Source organism: Phaethon aethereus, assembly GCF_964289735.1.
Source record: "Phaethon aethereus genome assembly, chromosome: 1".
In the NCBI taxonomy this organism is placed as follows: Eukaryota; Metazoa; Chordata; class Aves; order Phaethontiformes; family Phaethontidae; genus Phaethon; species Phaethon aethereus.
Window position 1 is genome coordinate 205,133,178 of NC_138575.1, and position 19,534 is coordinate 205,152,711.

The window sequence follows — 19,534 nt, forward strand, 5'->3', positions numbered from 1 at the left end:
AGCACTTTGCATGTTTGGGTCATGGAGAGAATTTAGAACAAATGAAATTGTAAATATATCCAGTATTAGTTACCTTTTTTTAATTTGCATTATTAAATAATTGAATGCTAGCTATGAGTGATAAGGCAGGACTCATGCAAAGTAATGACTTTTCATGTTATCAGGTGCGTATCAGTATTATAAAAAAAATTAGACATTCAGTACTTATTTCACGATGACACAAATTATTCTAAGAAATAGTTATGAATACTTTTTAATCTTTAGAGTGCTTTTAAATCAATATGTTAGTCCTGGTCTCTTAGCATGGACGAGTAATGTGCAGCCTGTTTTTTCAGTGGTATCCTCACAGCGCACGTGTGTCAGGGGCAGATCGGACTGTTGGGATCGCAGTGTAGGGGTAACATCTAGACATTACTGTCTTGGGGGATGATTAAAATGGACTTTGCTGAAAATAAGTTTGCAGACACTTACTCTGGGAAGAGCTTACCATTTAAAGAATGAATTTGAATTCATAGCAAAAAAAGATAAATTTAATGTAAGGAAACGCTAACGTAATTTAAAAGCAGTACTTCTTTCCTTCTCCTTACCTGAGGCAGGAACATAAGGGAATGAGAAGTAAAACCAGCTTCTTAATTTTAATTGCAGTGCCTATCACAACAGGTAAATAATTAATGGAGGCTGTGTAATTAATTCTCACATACACAGTTATTTTTCTGGTTGAATAAGGATTAGTGAGAGCTGCTTCTATGCAAGAAGGATGTAACCACTGTGGTGTGTACCTAGAGCAATTGGCATTGCTGAGACAGGAGACAAGAATGAATCTGACTGTGATGGAGGCTAGAGGAACCGTTGAACCAAAGCTAGCTCTCTTTATTTATATGGCCGGTAACAGGGACTTGCTGTCTAGGGCTGGAAGGAAGTGTTTTCTTAAAGGTGCTTGAAAGCAACTTCCTGCTGTCTTACCTTAGATAATGCCAACATGATTCACCTCTTCTGGCCCTCTGACTGCCTCTAAAATAGTAATTTGGCATTGCTTATTCATCAGAAGACAGCAAATGCTGAGATCATTAGTAAGCTTGGAAGACTGTGAACAGATGCTTCACACCGTGGTCCTGGTGCTTACACTGCTCACAGCGAAGTGCTGACTGCAAGCTGTACGCTCAGCTCGATGCACCTGATTTATCATGTATGAATTCTGGAGTTTTCCCCCGTCAAGTCATCACTACGATGTGACACCATTTTCCTGCAGTGGAAGGACTTGATTCTCCTCATCTCGCCGAGTTGCTCCTGTTACAAGTCTAGACATCAGTAGAGCTCTTCCTGCTTTAATCCACTGTAATTAAGGGAGCCACGTCCATCATGCTCACATGCTGTAAACCATGTCTGATACCAGATCAATGGCACAGCTTTCCTTTGCAGTGACAGCTTCTGAGGTTGGAATATTTAATGTAACTTTTTATCCTTTTCAACAAAGTCCAGACAGCTTTATGACGGATCCTGCTTTAATTGGTGCGTGCACACTTTTACAGTGTCCTTCAGAAGCATATCACCCAAAGGACAAACAAGTGACAATATATTGGAGGTTAGGAAAAAGAGAACAGTAATCCTAACTTCTAAAGGGAGCCTTTATAAAGTTCCTAGCTGGAAATGAAGTTTTTCAAAGAGTAAGCACTGGTGTGTTTTATCCTCTTGACATGGATAATGCTTTTAGGTGGCTAGCTAAGCAGTGTTCAGAGCACGTTGGTGGTATTAGTTTGAATTTATTTTGGAAATAATGATAAGAAAAAGATTTCTATGATGAAGTATGTTATGTGGATGACTACCACATTTCTTTATTAGTTGACTATGAATTTATGCTGAGATATGTTAGAGAGAGAGATTGTATCTGAAGAGATTTCTTGTTTGACCTTGGACAAGTTTTTATTCTTTCTGTGCCTCAATTTCCCATCTATATAATGGAGATCACTTTTTTTTTAAGTCCATTAAACCATATGTCAGTGCTGTTCATATTTTAATCTTCTCAATACAAAGACATTTTCATACCTTTTGTACATTCAGCATGTTGAGCAATGACAGCCAAATTTTGTTTGGGACTGCTTTTGTCCCCATGATTTAAAATAATTTGATTTCAAGTAAGATTAGAGTGGCCATTTTGACTTAAGTGCAGCTAGTCAGAATAAAGCGTAAGAATTCCAGGTACTTCCAAATTAAAACTTTGGCAACAAGGATGAAAACAATTTTTAATTGATAGTCTGTAATTCCTACTGTAATTAGTTTATTTTGGGACATATTCCTTCATGACCTGTCTCCTGCTTATCTTTTGGGCAGATATTCCCAGCAGGTCTGTGCTACTGAGCTTTATGAAGCAATAGAGAAATGCCCAGTTTTAATTTTTCAACCCCACTGTGTACTTCTAAAATATCACATGAAGTTTCACACATCCCAAATGCACAAACTAGATCAAAATTTTACAGCCTTCATCTCATGTCCTCCAAACACTCTTTTCAAACACTGCACGGAACTAATGTAGCCTTTGTGAACATGAACTGCTTTTCACTCTTATTTCAATCCTTCACAAAAAAAAAGAAAGGGAGTTTCATGAAGGGAGTTACCGGTTGTCCTTTAAATGTCACCAGTATTTCCTTTGGAGCCTCTTTGCATCTTGCTGAGGAACTCTGTAATCTGTCATAACTTTGATAAAACTGATGAAAAGTAACTTAAATCCATAAATACCTATAAAAACTGTGCTATGCCAAATTTGCAAAACGGAAGTAGGTGTTCATACCCCATCTTTAATGACATGGAAGAAATGTTGTCTTTGAAAGCCTATTTGTATATTAGACTACAATATCTAAATTACATGTACTGCAGCACCATGCGATATACACTGCCGAAATAACGCTTGCAACATCTTGGGTGCAAAGCCTGAAGTTACAAATGTGCTTGCATCAGATAGTTCTTTCGATGAGGAGGCCTGGAGACATGATTGCACCTATCTGACTTTCTACTGCTGAAGATACAGAAAAACATTCTTTTCCATTTTTTTTATTCAATAAATTAATTTATGCAACAGAACTCTTTTTCATCTGTTATAAAAATTTGGCTCCTAAAATCTTGCTTCAACTACCTCATTTTCCTTGAAACATGCACAGCGTACATCAACGGCTGCTAAGCCAGCTCTGCATGTGGACTTAAATGTATTGCAGGGATTTTTCCTGTTAGTCCTCTTAACTTACATGTTAGTAATAATGCTTGTTCTCTTGATTTTGGCTCTGAGAGTGGTGTGAGGACTTCTCTGTCATTTCTAAGTTAATATCTTTCTGAGCATCTTCCATCTGGAGGAGGACAGTGGCGAGGATTCCCGAATCCCCCAGCATTATGTGGAATCCCAGCCCAGAGCCCTGTTCTGTCAGGGAGATAAATCATGCTTCTGGATTCAGCCTCCCCAAGACATTGAGGAGGAGGTGGACTCCATCGTTGGTGTAGGGGTTTAGAGGGATCCTGCTCTGGGTGACATTTGCTTGTCACCACCGAAGAAGCTAGGTGCTGTAGGCTGCTTTATATAAAGCAAATCACTTCATGTCTAAATATATCTTGGGGGCTGTTCCTTCATTTAGTGCAAAGGGCATAATTCTATAAAAGTAATTTGTTCTCTGTACATTTGTCAAAGTTGAAAATCTGTGTTTCCTTTATGATACTAAGAAAATCTCACCTCTTACCCATATTCTGTAAAAAGGAGTAAATTTGGGATCATTCTGGTAACTATTAAATAATAACAGCACATTACTGCTGAGAAATACTACGTTGGAAGAGGCAGGAAATATATTGAAAAGGAGATGCCAGGACAGATCTTAGCCTACCGTGAGGTCAGACCGGGTGATGTAATAGGAAACGATGGACAACGGTTTGGCACACTGACGGCTCAGCAGATGTCTGAGAACTGTGAATGCTTATATATTGAAAGTACATGAATTGCTATCACTTTCCTTTTCCTTTGAGCTAATAACTGCAGATAGTCATTACGATGCAACTAATTCAGGAAACACAGCCTGATTTATAATTAAAGTTGTTGGTTTACAAATGGCGTAAAAGAAACTGTTACATGGCCCAGAGGACTGGTGATGGATTTTAATAATATTTGGAACTCTATCCTGGGGAGGTCTAAGCTGTACACAGAGGATTCCTATTATTTAGCAGATATTACAGCACACTGGCAATACAAAAGTAATCTAAACAAAAATCACATAATTCATGTGATTTCAAAATTGAAATGAATACATCTAAATTAGGAAAGGACAAATGTTTATACAAAATGGCCTTGGACATCCCACTCTTCTCAAATCACAGCTATTTATTGTTAGAAAGCTGGTGAACTACCAGTAGATAGTGAGCAGTTTGAAGTTATGGTGTACAATTAATTCTTGTATAAGTCTGTTTTATAAAGTAGAAGTCGTTCTGGCCATGATTCATTGACTGAATATAGGTATTTGCCATTATTTTAGGTGCTGTGGTGTATCTTATGTGGCCTCTATCAAACCCTTGAAAATGTAGAGGTCTCCCCTAAGTCCCATATCCTGGCAGATGTAGCTATCTGTGAGTTCTTTTGTAGATGTTTTGGATGCCTTATGAAGACACAAGTAGCATTAGTTTTCTCTGTTTAGTCAGCTGAATTGAGCCATTTATATATGTGAGGAATTATGAGAGATGATTTTGCAGTTCATGGGAAGAGTTTTTAGATTTCGTTACAATTTTCTTCTTTCCAAGAAGTGAAGTTGTTCTCCCTATGTCAATCCAAAAACATATATGCTTATTTTAATGCAAAAGCGAATAAAAAAGCTCTGTTCTTATTGATGTTTGATCTGTAGAGCTAACATGAAACAACCTGTATCTGCCTCATTTTTAGGACTCACCAAACTAGAGATTGCAGTTTTCATTTTATAAACTCTGTGCAAATCTAAGAAGTGAGATTTCCAAGATATGATGGGGGATATAAAATAATGGTAAGTCTTGCTTCAGACAGCTTGGCTTTGCCTGCAGATTTGGCTGCTACTGGAAGTGCTATATGGGAGGAGGGAAAAAAAAAAGAACATTGCCTGTTCTTAATATCTCAGCTGGAGCAGAATCTTTTACTCGTATGCTGAGCACAGGTGATCAGGTCCTCACCAAGAGGCAGTAATTACGTTGATATTTCTAAGCATCATTTGTGGGAGGACACCCTCACTTTAACAAGGAAAGAAAACACCTCATTAAAATTGGATAAAACAAGTATTATAGGTGAAGAAGTGTGAGAAATTCTTTTTAACAATAATTCTCATTTTTATTTTATGAAATCTTGAAAGGTATGCAGGCCCTGTATAGCACTGTAAGAGAAGTGTAGTACAAATTTTACAGTTGTGTCAAAACCACATGTAAAAGCATAAAATGTTATTGTATTTATATAAAAACCACTAAAAAGGGTAATATAAAAATACTATCAGGAATATATGATATATATTCACCATTGTAATGAAGTAAGATCAAAGCCCTTTATACAGTAATTAGATACTGGTACTAGGCTCACTTACGAGCCAAATGAGTCATCTAATGTACCTTCAGCATTAGCCTATACACATTAAAACCTTTTTTACTGAGAGAATAAATGTTGCTTTCCCTACCATCTTAAATTATGCTTTGGAATTCTGAACTGCCACCTGGCTTTCTGTCCAAAAGGCTGCTTAAGGAGAAGATCTTATTCATGCTAAAAATCTGATAATCCAGAAACATTTAAGAGATATTTGCTATAATTGAAGGTGGCAAATTCTGCTTCCATCCACAGTATGAGTTCTGGAATTGCATATTGTATTGTCCCATCTCCTTAATGTTTGACATTTACAGATTCTTTATGGGTATCTGAGAAAAAAAGGTATTTTTCTATGCCAAAGGAATCACATGCTGGCCAGTCTGCAACCGTTGTCGCCATGATTTACTTTAAGGAGGAACTGGATGGCTTGTAACTGCTTCTGCATGCTCTGCGAGTTAAGGGATTACTTTCATGTTTTTATCACATCATTCATCTTCTGTTTGTTTCTGAAGAGCCTATGATGTGTGATTTTCTTTATGGGAACAGATTCCTGTTTAATTTCTCTGCTTAATAATGTACAAAATACTCAGGAATACTGTATTAGTTCCTTGACGTTTTGTAGTGGTTTTGCAGTTTACAGGAACTGCTGAAAAGAAAATGAAGAAAGACCTTTTACTAGCATGTTATTACAGGATGAAATCACCTATTTCTGCTCCAGTTCAATGAAATACTTAATTTGTACTTCGAGCCTATGCTTAAACACTTTGGTAATTTTGGATCTGGCTCATAAGTATAGGATCTCTTCTCTAAACGTCTTTGAGACACATTTTCAAAGGATAATAATAGACCTTATGTAGTACTTTTGTCATAGATCCCTAAGTGCTTTGTAGTGGAGGCTCATAGCAATATTTTCATTCTATGGTTGCTTTGCCTCAATTTCCTTCTACAATGTGCATATTTAATTTCTCTCCAGTATAGGCTAGAATAAAAATTGCATTGTAAGAAAAAGCAACAAAAAGAACCTACTAAGGAAGAAACTTAGTAGAGTTAAGACATATGATTTGTCCTCTTGAAGTGGATTAAGTGGTAGAGACACAGTAGATCACTTTCCAAGAGGAAAACAAATTGTGAGACTGATGAATTTTTAGAATTTCATTCAGTATATTAGTAGCAGGTTGGTAAATAACAAAAGCTCAAAATAACAAATGACTTCACTTGGGCAACAGCAGAGAGTGTTGGGATGAATTTTGGTTTATTTTGTATCCCTACTGTTTAGTCCAGTGTCTTGGTGAAACTAAGGAAGACTTTTTCCTCTTACCGATTGCAAGCTAGTGCCCGTTAGGAAGACCTATCTATGGTTGTCGGGGTCATGCATGAGGCGATACGGGAGCGTAGTGGCCTCTGCATTTGGAAGTGCTGGGCATGCATACAGATCTCAAATATATTTTTTTTTCTGGAATAGAAATAGAAAAATTCTGGAATAGAAATAGAAAAATGTTCTTTCTTTTCTTTTTTTTTTTTAATTAGAGGTCCATAGTGAGGAAGAAAGAATGGAAATGCCAGCTTTTCAGAAATGAATAGCAAGATTTTGATGAACACAAATTCATTCACATTTTCAGTGCCATCTTCAATTTGAATGATTGCACTGCAAAATAAAAATGAAAACAAAATGAAGATGCAGAGAAAGAATTTAATGTGAGATGAGTTTGAAAAGATTAGGCTGTTTATGCAGATGTATAACCTGAAGGTTTTAAAGAAGATTATTCTGAAGATTTTATTTGTCTTTTCTCAAAATAAAAGAAAAAGTAAAGGAAATAGTGAATAAGTTGGAATTGGAAATCAGACCAAAAGTAATTTTTAAAGATAATAATTAGCCTGTGGAAATCTCCAAATGCAGTAGATTATGCACTATAGAGACAATGAGTTCTGGGAATTTTTTTAACAAGCAGGTTTTTCTATATGCAATAAAACTATCTCCCAATCTGGTACTTCCATGCATTTCATTGAATAAGCCGAACATTTACTGTAGCAGTTAGGGAGGAGCTTTCTCAAAATCATGTTTTTTCATGATTTTCTATCAGATTTTACAGTCTCTTGAAAGCTAAACAGATGTAAGTATAGAGAAAGGGATAGGGAGAAAGTCCACTGAAGATACACAAAAGATTGGGATCATTTATATGGTAGTAAGTTAAAAGGTTATGAAATATATACAGAACTGATGTTAGGTAAGTGTGTGCTTCTGTTCATCATTTATTGAACAGAAGAATGGGAGAGGCTGGAATAAGTCAGTAAAAATACAGATTAAGTATTTTGTGCAACTTCATGCAAGCACATCACCTAAGCCAAGAGCTCTATAGAAATACAGAAAAAAAGTAGTTTGCATGTGTTTGTATAATAAGAATTTAAATAAAGATTTTTGATTTAAAGAAAAACCATCATGCTTCAAGCCAAAATTGACCTCTTGTTAGTGAGGCTTAGGAAGAAACTTCCCTGATAGGTATGTTATACTTGTTTGTTTTAGAAGGTTGTTTGACTTTGCTTAATCTTCTCAGTATCTCATAGTATCTTCTATTAGAGAGAAAATTCCCGACTAAGACAGACCAGCAGTTTGGTCGAGCTTGGGCATAGCCATTTTTCTATTCTGAGCTAATACAATTTTCTGCTGGTACTGTGTGTAACTCAATTCAAGGCCAAAATGTTTTTAAAGTAGTGGCACGTCCTCTAGCTGGGTCTGCCCTGAATTTCATAGTATAATTCACGTTGCTTGGAGTCAGTACATTGTGTTCAGATTGAACAGCAAGTCCTTCAAGGCGGATGACAAGACCAGTCTAAGACAATTAGCAAAACCTTAGGCCTAATACAAAGATACAAGTCCAGTTAACGATAATGAGATCAGGCTTACATATGTAGCAGTGAAGCACACGCGTGATCAGCTCTGCATACCCTATTTGCAGTTAGTGAGCCAGGGTAACTGACTGTTTTACTGTAATTGTATAATACACTTTAAAGACAGCTCACCTATGCTATCATTTTGGGCAGCTTTGTGGGATGTTACATAGTTCTATAACAGTATTTGGTCATTTCTACGAATAGCCATGGGCTTTCTGATACTGCTCTGTTCCCATACTTCCAGGGCCTCTGCAATCTTACAGCCTTGTGTGCCGCTGCTGGACTGCTCACTTTTACACACAGACTTCTTCTAAAGCTACTCACAGTTTACTCTGCAAAACAATGAGATTTAAAAGTGTACATATGTATTTGTGTATACATATGAGTATGATAATTTCTTAGCTCCTTGCTATTAATATCCAATTATGACAATGTTATTGGTATGGGTTAGAATTTAATTATTTTTGGATTATCGCGACTATTTTTGTGGAAGCTATTACAATGCTGTGTTATGCAGACATCGTGGTAATGAGTCAAGAATTGGCACGCTGTCCTCTGAGTCAGGATATTAGGGGGCATTGTGTACCAGAGGTACTTTCTTTTGGCTTAGCCACAGATCTGACCATCTGTGGTCATAAAAGATCCTGGGAATATTTTTGTAATAACCTAGTTTAGTGACCAAATTTGATTATGAGTAATGGCATTTGAATGAACTTTCCCAAATTATTACTATTACTTCTTTCATAAAATATGCTTTGTGCTGTTGTCATGTTGTCCTGTTTATATATGTAATTTTATGCATTTCAATCTGCTATTAATCATATTGAAGGCCCAAACAAAACTATCATTGCAGACAGTTTGCAAGTCTGTGGAACGCTCAGATCCCTTGTGACTATTGATCGTTATAACTATGCCTGCGTGTGTAGGCAGTTCAGACGCTGCCTTGAGATGATCAAAGGTTACTATCTGCAAATAACAGATGCATGACTTCTGTCCCCTGTTAGACCTCTTGGACCTGAAAGTCACTAATCACATTGTTCTTCCAAACCTAAAAGCCTACAAGCAATATAAACAAACAATGAGAAGTTCAATGATCCACTGGGATCTTATCAATGGTATTCATATTAAAATAAGGGGCTTGTTGCGCCCTTAGGAAATAAATAACTGCCCCTTCATTTCTGTTAGAATTCGAGATAAATTTTGAAGTGTTTGACTAGTTGAAGTGTGATTTGATTTGATTTCAATATACTGAAGGAACTATGTTGTTAATTCCTATATTTCCTTTGAAAACTCTTGCTGGATATTTGTAATTCACACACATCTGATTCATACTTCTTTTTCTTCTATTACAGCTTAGAACTATACAAACATATCTGATTAATTTGTAACTCTACTATGTGATATAGGGATTACCTACAGATGAAATTTAACAGAGCATGTCCTCCTTAAAATAAGACAGAGGAAGATGTTTAATAACCATCTCAAAAATATTTTTTCTGGGTTATCCTAGAAAATAACAAACTGGAGTAGGATTTGATACACATTTATATCCAGGGGCTTCCATCACTGATATTTTTTCATCCCTTCAGCAATACCAGCCTTATCACCTCTGTAAATCAAAACCTTTTGGATTTTTGTGATGGAGACTTGAAGTGACATTGTGAGATATCACAGAGCTGTCCCATCTACTAGCAGCTTAGATCGCTTTTAAGAGGCAGAGGGTTTTTTTTGAAGATGGGTGAGTGTGGAACCTGAAATGCAGAGGCTTTGCTCTCCTTTGCAGGCAACAAAAAAGAAGTAATTATTCCTTTGTATATTCTGGCAATGCCCAATAGCTATAATGAGAGAAGTATTTTGTCTGAAAAAAAATCCCCAAACCCATAGCCCCCCCTCTCCCAGATACTAAAGTGTCATCTGACTGCAGGGCTTTACATTGCTTATTGAAAGCCAAAGGCCTGGCTTTGATTCCCAGTAGCTTATTCTTCAAGATGGGAAGAGCTGGATCCCTCACAGAGGCACTGAAGAGTGGGGCTGTGAAAGCAGAAGCCTCATTTGTGGCTAGGTCAACAGTGGAAGGGATGCACCCGTGGCCGGGTGCATTCGTACAGTGGACTGCGTGTGATGTGCAGAAGTCAGGGAGGTGATCGTGCGTCCTGGCTTCCAGCAGGCAAAAGGAGACGGGCAAATGTAAGTCTCACACGTAGCTGGGTGGGACAGCGAGCTTGAGGACTTAAAATGACAGGCAAAACCAGCTTCTAGGGTTATTCCCAACCACCAGAGAAAACAGAAGCCCTATGCGTAGGTATCCAGTGAAAAAGCCACTCTCACTGACTTGGAAAAATTCCTGCAAGTAGAGAACAAGGGGAAAATGTAACGCAGTAGCAATTATATGTTGTTGATACCAGTGTCTCATTGTCCTATAGGTTTGAAGTTTGAGGAAATGCAAGAAAAGTTTGGGGAGGAATTCTTCAATATCTGCTTTGATGAGAATGAAAGAGTTCTTCGAGCTGTAGGTGGGACCCTTCAAGACTTCTTCAATGGCTTTGATGCTTTGCTGGAGCACATTAGAACTTCATTTGGAAGACAGGCTACCCTGGAATCCCCTTCTTTCCTATGCAAAGAGCTCCCTGAAGGCAATCTCATGCTTCATTACTTTCACCCACATCAGATTGTGGGATTTGCAATGATGGGAATGATAAAGGCAGCAGCAAAGAAGATTTACCACTTGGAGGTGGAAGTAGAACAGGTCACTAACGATAAGTTGTGTTCAGAGGGGACGAACCCAGGTAACTGCACTTGTCTGACTTTCCTTATCAAAGAACATGAAAATGCAAATATCACAAAAGCACTTCCACCGGGAACTTCCCAGTCCCCCTTAGACCTGAGGATTAGCATCAGCACCTTCTGCAGAGCTTTCCCCTTTCACCTGATGTTTGATCCAAACATGCTGGTTCTCCAGCTTGGAGAAGGTCTTAGGAAGCAGCTCAGATGTGACACTCATAAAACTCTGAAATTCCAAGACTGCTTCGACATAGTTTCTCCTAAAATCAGTGCCACATTTGAACGAGTTCTCCTGAGATTATCTACTCCCTTTGTCATTCGGACCAAACTTGAGGATTCTGGCTCTGAAAATAAAGATAAGGTAAGAACATTAATTTGGAAGGGGATGTGTGTATATGTGTGTGATGGGAGAGGATTATTTATTCAGAGAGAAGCAGCTCAAGCCCTGTGTACTCTGGAAAGCTCACTTACGTCTTGCAAACAGGGGCTAAGTGGTATTCCCCAGCCAAGTGAATATTTTCCTAAATTATTTATAAGATTTGCCTGTGATGTTGTAGCAAATCGTGACATTGCCATTCAGAAAATACTGCACTGTGGAGTTGAATAGTGCAGCTTAAATCAAAAGGGTGAGGAATTTTACAAAATGACCATATCTAATCCTTAATTTCGCTCCAGCTATATTATGATAACAGTAACAGTTATTAAGCCATTTACTAGGGAATAACTTTCAGTATGTTTTCTGAAAGACTCTCACTGCAGGGTTCACACTGCCACTTTATTATATTCTACTTTCCTATTTCAAAACACTGCTTTCCTCTGTGTTTCTTCTTATCTCTCACCCTGCACTTACGGGAACCAGAGCTGTAAGTGATGCCAAGTATCACTTATGCCAGTTTTAATGCTTTCCAGTCATTTAAATCAGCACTTGTCATCCTACACTGCCTCTTCCTTCAGTGTTTTAGAAGAGAGCTACCTTAACTAGCAAGCCCTATGTGAATTCAGTGCAGCCCAGATGAGATAGGTGAGAACGGCCGAACATGTCTTCTAGAGTGGACCCCTCCAAAGGTTGGATGAAGTTTGTCTCATTGCATACCCTTTAATTATGAGGAAGCTTTTTGGTGTGAAGTTGGGTTCCAGCTTTATGCACGAAAGTACTTAATGCTTACATTGAAATCCTGTATGTGGGTGCCTTGGAAATACTGATGCCCTAAGTGAAGGAGTTACTGATTTTCAGGGTTTTTAAGAGATAGCACCCAAGAATAGTCAATCTCAATCACACTGGATACTTAGGCACCTAAGTTCTGCCTATATGTGCCATATTTACAGTTTAGGTGGTCTGGATATAGCTTGAGAAACTCCACCTCTGTTTTGCTACCTACACTGGGCCAGAGTTTCAGTAAGGGTCCTGTGGTAACTGCATATTAAGTTCTGGGTTCTTTTTAAAATATAACCACTTCTGACAGCAGCAATGTTTCCAGCTCACCTTTGGCACAACTGCATTTTCCCCTGGAAACAACATGTTCCCCCAAGAGAAGCAAACTAGCGCTTCTCATTTTGTATCAATTTATGTAGTTCAACCTATTTAAAACCAAAAGGGAGTTTATTTTTCAGAATCTGTCCTCAAAGTCACCCTAGCCTTTAATTATGAAAAGGAAATGTTGTGTGAAAAATTTGGATCCTGGTAACTTCCCCCTCACCTTAATGGTGAGACCTTGCACAAATCTTTCTTTTAGTTGTCACCAGGGCCACATTTCAAGTTCTTGTTGGAAGTGCATCATAGGAATTTTCCACTTTGTCTTTTTTTTTTTACAGAGAACAACACAAAATGCAGCTGATAACCCAGCAGTAAGGTGCACATGTAGCATGAGTGCAGGTGGGCAGCCCTTCCACTATTTATTGACCAGACAAGGGCTGGAAGCTCCTGATAGGTACTTGCTGAGTACAGTCATTTTCTCATGATACTAATGAATAAGGCTGGCTGTGACTTGATGTAAATACTTGCCTCCTTGACAGTATAGTGAGACAGCTGGAGCTGCTTCACTTTTTGGCTGTGTGGGAAGACAAGGACTGACTCTTGGTTTTCCTCTTGCCTAACGTTCACCTCCTGTGCCACTCCTGTGCCATCAGTGCTGGGCAGATCGAGAGGAGACGGGGCTGCCCTCGTGGGGACGCGCTGTGTCCCCGGGGCCTTGACCCAGACCCAGTCCTTTTGATGCACAGATTGACAGGGTGAGCCCTGCCAGCACTGGTTTGTGGGTGCCTTTCTGAAACTGTGACTTGGCGTGAAGTTGCCAAGAAAATTGAAAGTGAATCATGAAAGAAATTATTTGGTTCCCTGCCAGATACTGTGCAGCTGTATTTTCCTTGTACTACTGCTCACCTGCTCAGACTTAGAGCCCTTTTCCATCTTTGAAATAAATCATTTTTTATAAGGATATTCACTGGCTTTTGACTTACTGTTAGACGTGTGAACACTTTAATTCAGAGAACCTGTCTAAGAATAAAGCTGGCACCTAAAACTGCATTACTGAAGGTGGCCAGAATTCTTCTGGTGACATATTCTCTTTGAATATGCCACTTTGTTAAAATCACAACTTCCCAGGGATTTGGCAAAATTTACTTTTATCGTGTTAAAATGGTTTTGTTCAATAATTTTAGATTGAAAATTCTTTTTATTAGGAAAAAGTTTTACATTTATATTATAACACAACAGCATTAAAAAATATGAAACATTGGGTTTGACACGAAGAATCCTCTGAAATTTTTATATTGCAAGTGTCGTGGTTTAGCCCCAGCCAGCAACTAAGCCCCACGCAGCCGCTCGCTCACTCCCCCATGGTGGCACGAGGGAGAGAATCGGAAGAGTAAAAGTGAGGAAACTCATGGTTTGAGATAAAGACAGTTTAATAAGTAAAGCAAAAGCCGTGCACGCAAGCAAAGCAAACCAAGGAATTTGTTCACCACTCCCCATGGGCAGGCAGGTGTTCAGCCATCTCCAGGGAAGCAGGGCTCCGTCACGCGTAATGGTTTCTTGGGAAGACAGACGCCATAACTCTGAACGTCCCTCCACCCCTTCCTCCTTCTTTGTCCCAGCTTTATATACTGAGCATGACGCTATATGGTATGGAATATCTCTTTGGCCAGCCTGGGTCAGCTGTCCCAGCTGTGTCCCCTCCCAGCTTCCCGTGCACCCCCAGCCTGCTCGCTGCAGGCCAGCATGAGAAGCTGGACTGTCCTTGACTACTTAGCAACAACTCAAAACATCAGCACCTTATCAACATTTTCTCATCCCAAATCCAAAACATAGCCTCATGCTAGCTTCTATGAAGAAAATTAACTCTACCCTAGCTGAAACCAGGACAGCAAGAAGTTCCATATACAACATATAATTCAGATTTTCAAGAAACACCAACTCTGTAATGATAAAACATCCAGTAAAATGGTAGTGTCAGCTTTTTATAGCTCTACTGATTGTGCAGGCTGTCTAAGCCAGCACCTCAGCTGTTGTCAGTGGAGAGGAGAGGTTTGTGGTAGATGAGCTAAACTGCACCAGCAGGAGTTTGTCCCAGTGTACTGATTTAGATAAATACATGAATAAATAAAAATAAACCAGTCCAAAGCCAAGATTAAAAAAGTGTATCTGGAAGGTTCGATTCTAAAAGTGTATAGATAGGCAAGTAGTAAATAGCCAGATTTTTAAAAATGCTGAGTAATAAACAACTGTTCATTTTAAAATGTAGCTGATTCAGTGGAAGTTTGTGGGAATTTCCTCTGTTCACTTCCATTGTTCTGTTTCACTATGGAGTTACTCATCTAGTCCTTCCACTGTATGGGGAGGCGGCATCTCTAGGTCAAATACTTCCTTTCAGTCACTCAGCTGTGTATTTGCCATGTGTGATCAGATCAAAAGTCGGTCCAGTACAGCATGCTGACTCTGACAGTGACCAACAGACTATGCTTAATGAAAAATACAAGAAGTTTAAGCCTGCAGTGCTATTTTCTGTAATAGACCCTCCCAGCTGTTAGCTCTCCCAGGCTGAAAGTGCATCCTCTTGCAGTGGCATCCCAGATGTGGCACCTGATAGCCCTTGCAGGACCACTCCTCCATAATTTTCTCTAGCACCTTTTGAACCAGGGGAAGTTCATACTGTCGGCTTCTGTGGCATCCTGTGCAGATAAGGTCCACTGTTTACTAGAACTGTGAAGATGAGACCTCTCTGGTTGGTGGCCACTTGCAGCCGTTTTCAGCCAGGTCTGTGGGGACATCATGTGCAGAGTGGAGCAGCTGGTGAGGAAGCCTGCTTACCCATTGCTTCAGCAGAGCACTTTCCCCTTGTGTCTGTTGACCATTGGAAACGGTATAAAACCAATGCTTTTTCAAACCCAGGAAGTACATTGTGCCCTTTTTTTATGTTGAGAGTCTATGCTTTATCTGCTACTTTTTGTTTTTATTCTGGACCAACTGAATGAAATGAGCAGTCCTGACACTGGCAGACTAATTTAAAACCCACCACACACAATCTTGAAGTGTTTTGCTTTTGCTCTGTAACTGTGGTTTTCCTCCTCTCCTAATAAAATTCAAATGAAGTGGCCTGAAAGTCACTGTAGCATGAGGGACATCTGTCACTTATGATCTAGAAATTCTGTTTTTTCCCAGAGCTGATTTATTCACAGTCAGTCAGCCTTTGACACTAAGCTCCCATTGCTTTGCAGGCTCCTGGAGCTCTCAGAATCAAATTATGTCTTCTGTTTCTGCTAATGCTAATATCCCACCTGTTTGCTTGTCAAAATGTGTTTGGACTTTGATGGTTTTCAAGATGAATTGGATTGGCTGGCTTGACTGCTTCTAGAGACTGTGATGGATTATAAGAAACAATAGATGACATGACTTTCTTATCTCACTAGCGGTTGTGCATCAGAGAACTTTAATAACACTGTGAAAGTGGCCCAGAATTTTTAATATTTCTTCTTCAAGACAGGCCAATGAAAATGTCATTTTTGAAGTGTTTTCAGTGATAGGACTGAAGAAGAAGTATAACAATCTAAAGATAAAATACTCCCTTCTGTTTTCCATTAGCTGAAAACTGAAGAAGCTGTTTGGAAATTATTTTGTTGAGTATTTGACTCCATGGTGAACTCTCCCCTCTTATGATTTGTATAATTGTTTATGATAAGACACATGAAAGTGTCCATCTTTCACTATTTGATTGAATGGGTTTCTAAACTGTATATGTCATAACTGGAATAAAAAAGTGCATTTTGTTAATTTTTACATTACATAATAAGAATACTCAGGCACAACTCAGTTTGATTTTCAGGAATGCATTTTTTCCTACCTCTGTCTTCTAGTGACTGAAATTAATTATTGGTTATTCACAATACATTTTTATCCTTTTCCTCATTTGCTCATGTGAGTTCTTGAGTGACTGTGCTTTTCATGGCATCACAGTCCTCTAATTTGACTAGGCGTGACGTAAAAAAATACATTTTCCTTGGGATGGTTGAATTGAAGTAGAAACATTCAGTCACTCTTTACCTTCCTCCCTCCTGTCCTGGCACTTGCAACTGCGCAATGCCTGTAGTCAGGCAAAGGCTTCTTTTCCGTGTCTCTTTGCAGAGCCTGAAGTGACCTTAGAAAGAAGGGGAAAAGCCAGAGTGTCTCCCTGAGGGTTGAGTGGGGTTTGTAAATGAGCTCCACAAGTGCATGGGTGGGAAGTCAGAGGCTGTGGGAACACCTGGGTGTGCCTCTGAGCAAAATGCTAAACTTTACTGCTCTGAGGGGCAGCAAATGCAAGGCCTGGCACTACCTGTGTTGGCAGATTTCAGTTGTAAGGTCACTTCTACCCAGCAAATCCCAAAACCTCCTGCTAACCCTGCTCCTGGAGCATGATTCTTGTCTAAGAGCATGCCTGAGTTACTCCAGGTTACTTGCAGAGTGGCCCTGCATGGCCAAAGAGCCCAGGGAGTGGAAAGGAAGCTTTCTACTTTTTCCCTCCGCCTTTTTCCCTTTGTCTTGAAATCTCAAATTGGGACCATGGGATTCCCCTCTTATTTGATTTTGAGTGTAGTTTAGTAGTTTTGGACCAGTTTTTGACTACTTGGGTCCTCCAATCCTATCTTATAAATAACTAGTCTTTTGAATTGATGTTGTAGTTGACAGCACAGATTGATTCTAAATATGTGGATTTACTCATGCTAACTGTGCATGCATCTTGTCCTGGATTCTGCATGCTTTATTTCCATGGAGGAAAAGCTCTGAAGTTCTGAAACTCTCCATGAAATAGGAACTTTGCTGATGTTTTTTGTTGGACCAGGGACCCAGGCAGGATAGACAGCTGACAGAAAATTACTTTGCTTGTGCTTTGTACCTGGTTTTGACCCCTTTTATATTCTGGGAATGTAGCTTAATCAGACATCATAAATTTTGGAGGTCATAAGACTCAAATCAAAAGGAATACTACTATGAATTAGCTTATTCTGTATGTTGCCCCACTAGGAATAATTAGTAGTAGTATGAGAGAGTAAGATAATAGGGATTTGCAAAAGTCAAAACTTATAAAAGTGACCTGCAAAAGGCAGGTGGTGATTTGCTAATACTTAGGTCCAGCATTTCTATTACCTTTGAGCGGCAATAGCAGCCTCAATGGATGCAGAGAGGAACACGGCATGACGTGAGTAAGTTTGACTAGGTCACCTTCTGCTGCCTTTTAGTCTTGCCAAGGATGTGCGATATTTACCCTGCTCTTTTCTCCGGCGTCTTCCAAGGGCAGTGACCGACAGCCTGAATAACAGCAGATCACCTGCTGCCAGGCAGGCGGTCCATGCCAGCAGTTCTAGTCATCGCTTCAGCACACGTTTTGCAATGATGAAAGGGTGTGCTGAGGAGCCAGGAGTACTCGCTCAGGAAGGACGAGCCTTTCCTTTGCAGTTCTTTACACTGCTGAGGATGGAGTCATCATTCAAGTGTGCAGCTCAGCCAGGCCAACCAGTGGTTGGATAATTTTGGATTTGCTACTCTGGGAGTATTCCTTCCTCATGTGTGGGTTTTTAGGACGTGCTAAGATGAAAGTTGTCTCAGTAACCAATGTGTAAGATGCAGAAGTTATAGAAACCACAGAAGTACTGCTTAGAGGGAACACAGGGATGTGCCCAGATTCTTCTGCCTGTGCTAAACTGTTGTAGGGAAAAAAATAATCCAGAGTTTTGTAACGTGCTGTCTTGAGGATTCCTCAAATTTTCTAGTTTGTCCTGTTTGTTGTATGTATTCACATTCTCTCTAGCTAAAACTATGATACATTTCCTTTTAAAAACTATATAACACCCCTTTCATCTCATCATGTTTAAAGAAAGTGAAATGAGCTAACCCATGACATAATATTTGTATTATTTGTTCCTGTCGTTAACCTTTGGCTTTTATAAGTGAGGATTTAGCGTGAGTGTCTGAAAAGAAAATTAAATGTTCTTTTTCCACAGACCCAGGACAAGCATGTAAGATATTCCTAACACATAGTTTTCCTCCTGTATTGGTTCAAAATAGAATAAAATTGTACCTTTTTGCAGATTACAAGCAAATGATAAACATTTGGTACTTTGACACTTCAGAAAGAGATAAACATTTTAAAATTCAGTCCTAGGTGAAGACACATTAAATATTATTTTGAACATTTTGACCGATGTATTTTCGATGTGCTTCTGAGTTTTATATATTTTATACATACTTGTTACTCTCTTTCTTTCTTTCGAAGAACTGGAACTGATCTTCTTGTTCACACTGGACAGCAGCTTTTTCTGTAATGATTCTCATTCTACTGTGGGACCACTAGCAGAGCAAGGTCTACGCAACTCTATCAGGAATATAAAGATACTTCATTTTTATTTTCACATCACCTTTCTTTTTCTTTGAAAATTTAGAAATTGAATCCCTTTTGCCCTACCTATAGTCCAAAGATGTTGCACCTAGAAGGGACTCCTACGAACATGTAGTTTCATCTGCATAAATAATAATTTTAGCTATTAACGGCTATGTATTTCTCACAGCATTTTCCTAGGAATATTCCAGTGCTTTAGTGGATTGTTATCATGACTGGAGTTGGTAAGATCTGATTATGTCACATCTCAGTACTTCAGTCTAGTACTTCCCTCCTCAAAAGTTGAATGGGTAGCTTTAAAAATGTCTGATCTGATGAAAATATAGCTCTAGGGGATTATCCTTAAGACAGTACAGATAATATTATAGAAGTGTGTAAAAAAGATGGCTTACACTGACAAGTTACAAAGATAACTGCTTCTGAAAATTCATAAAAT

The 19,534-nt window shown here is 38.9% G+C and overlaps 1 protein-coding gene across 1 annotated transcript in view; it reads left to right on the plus strand.

Annotated features, from left to right (window-relative positions):
• GUCY1A2 (guanylate cyclase 1 soluble subunit alpha 2) overlaps nt 1-19,534 on the plus strand; it is a gene marked incomplete at its 5' end in the record, with an annotated part of 158,983 nt that overhangs the window by 20,746 nt on the left and 118,703 nt on the right. Inside the window, one exon of the mRNA XM_082011315.1 lies at nt 10,873-11,591. Within this exon, the coding sequence (XP_081867441.1) occupies nt 10,873-11,591 (719 nt within the window). The remainder of the gene's footprint in view (nt 1-10,872; nt 11,592-19,534) is intronic.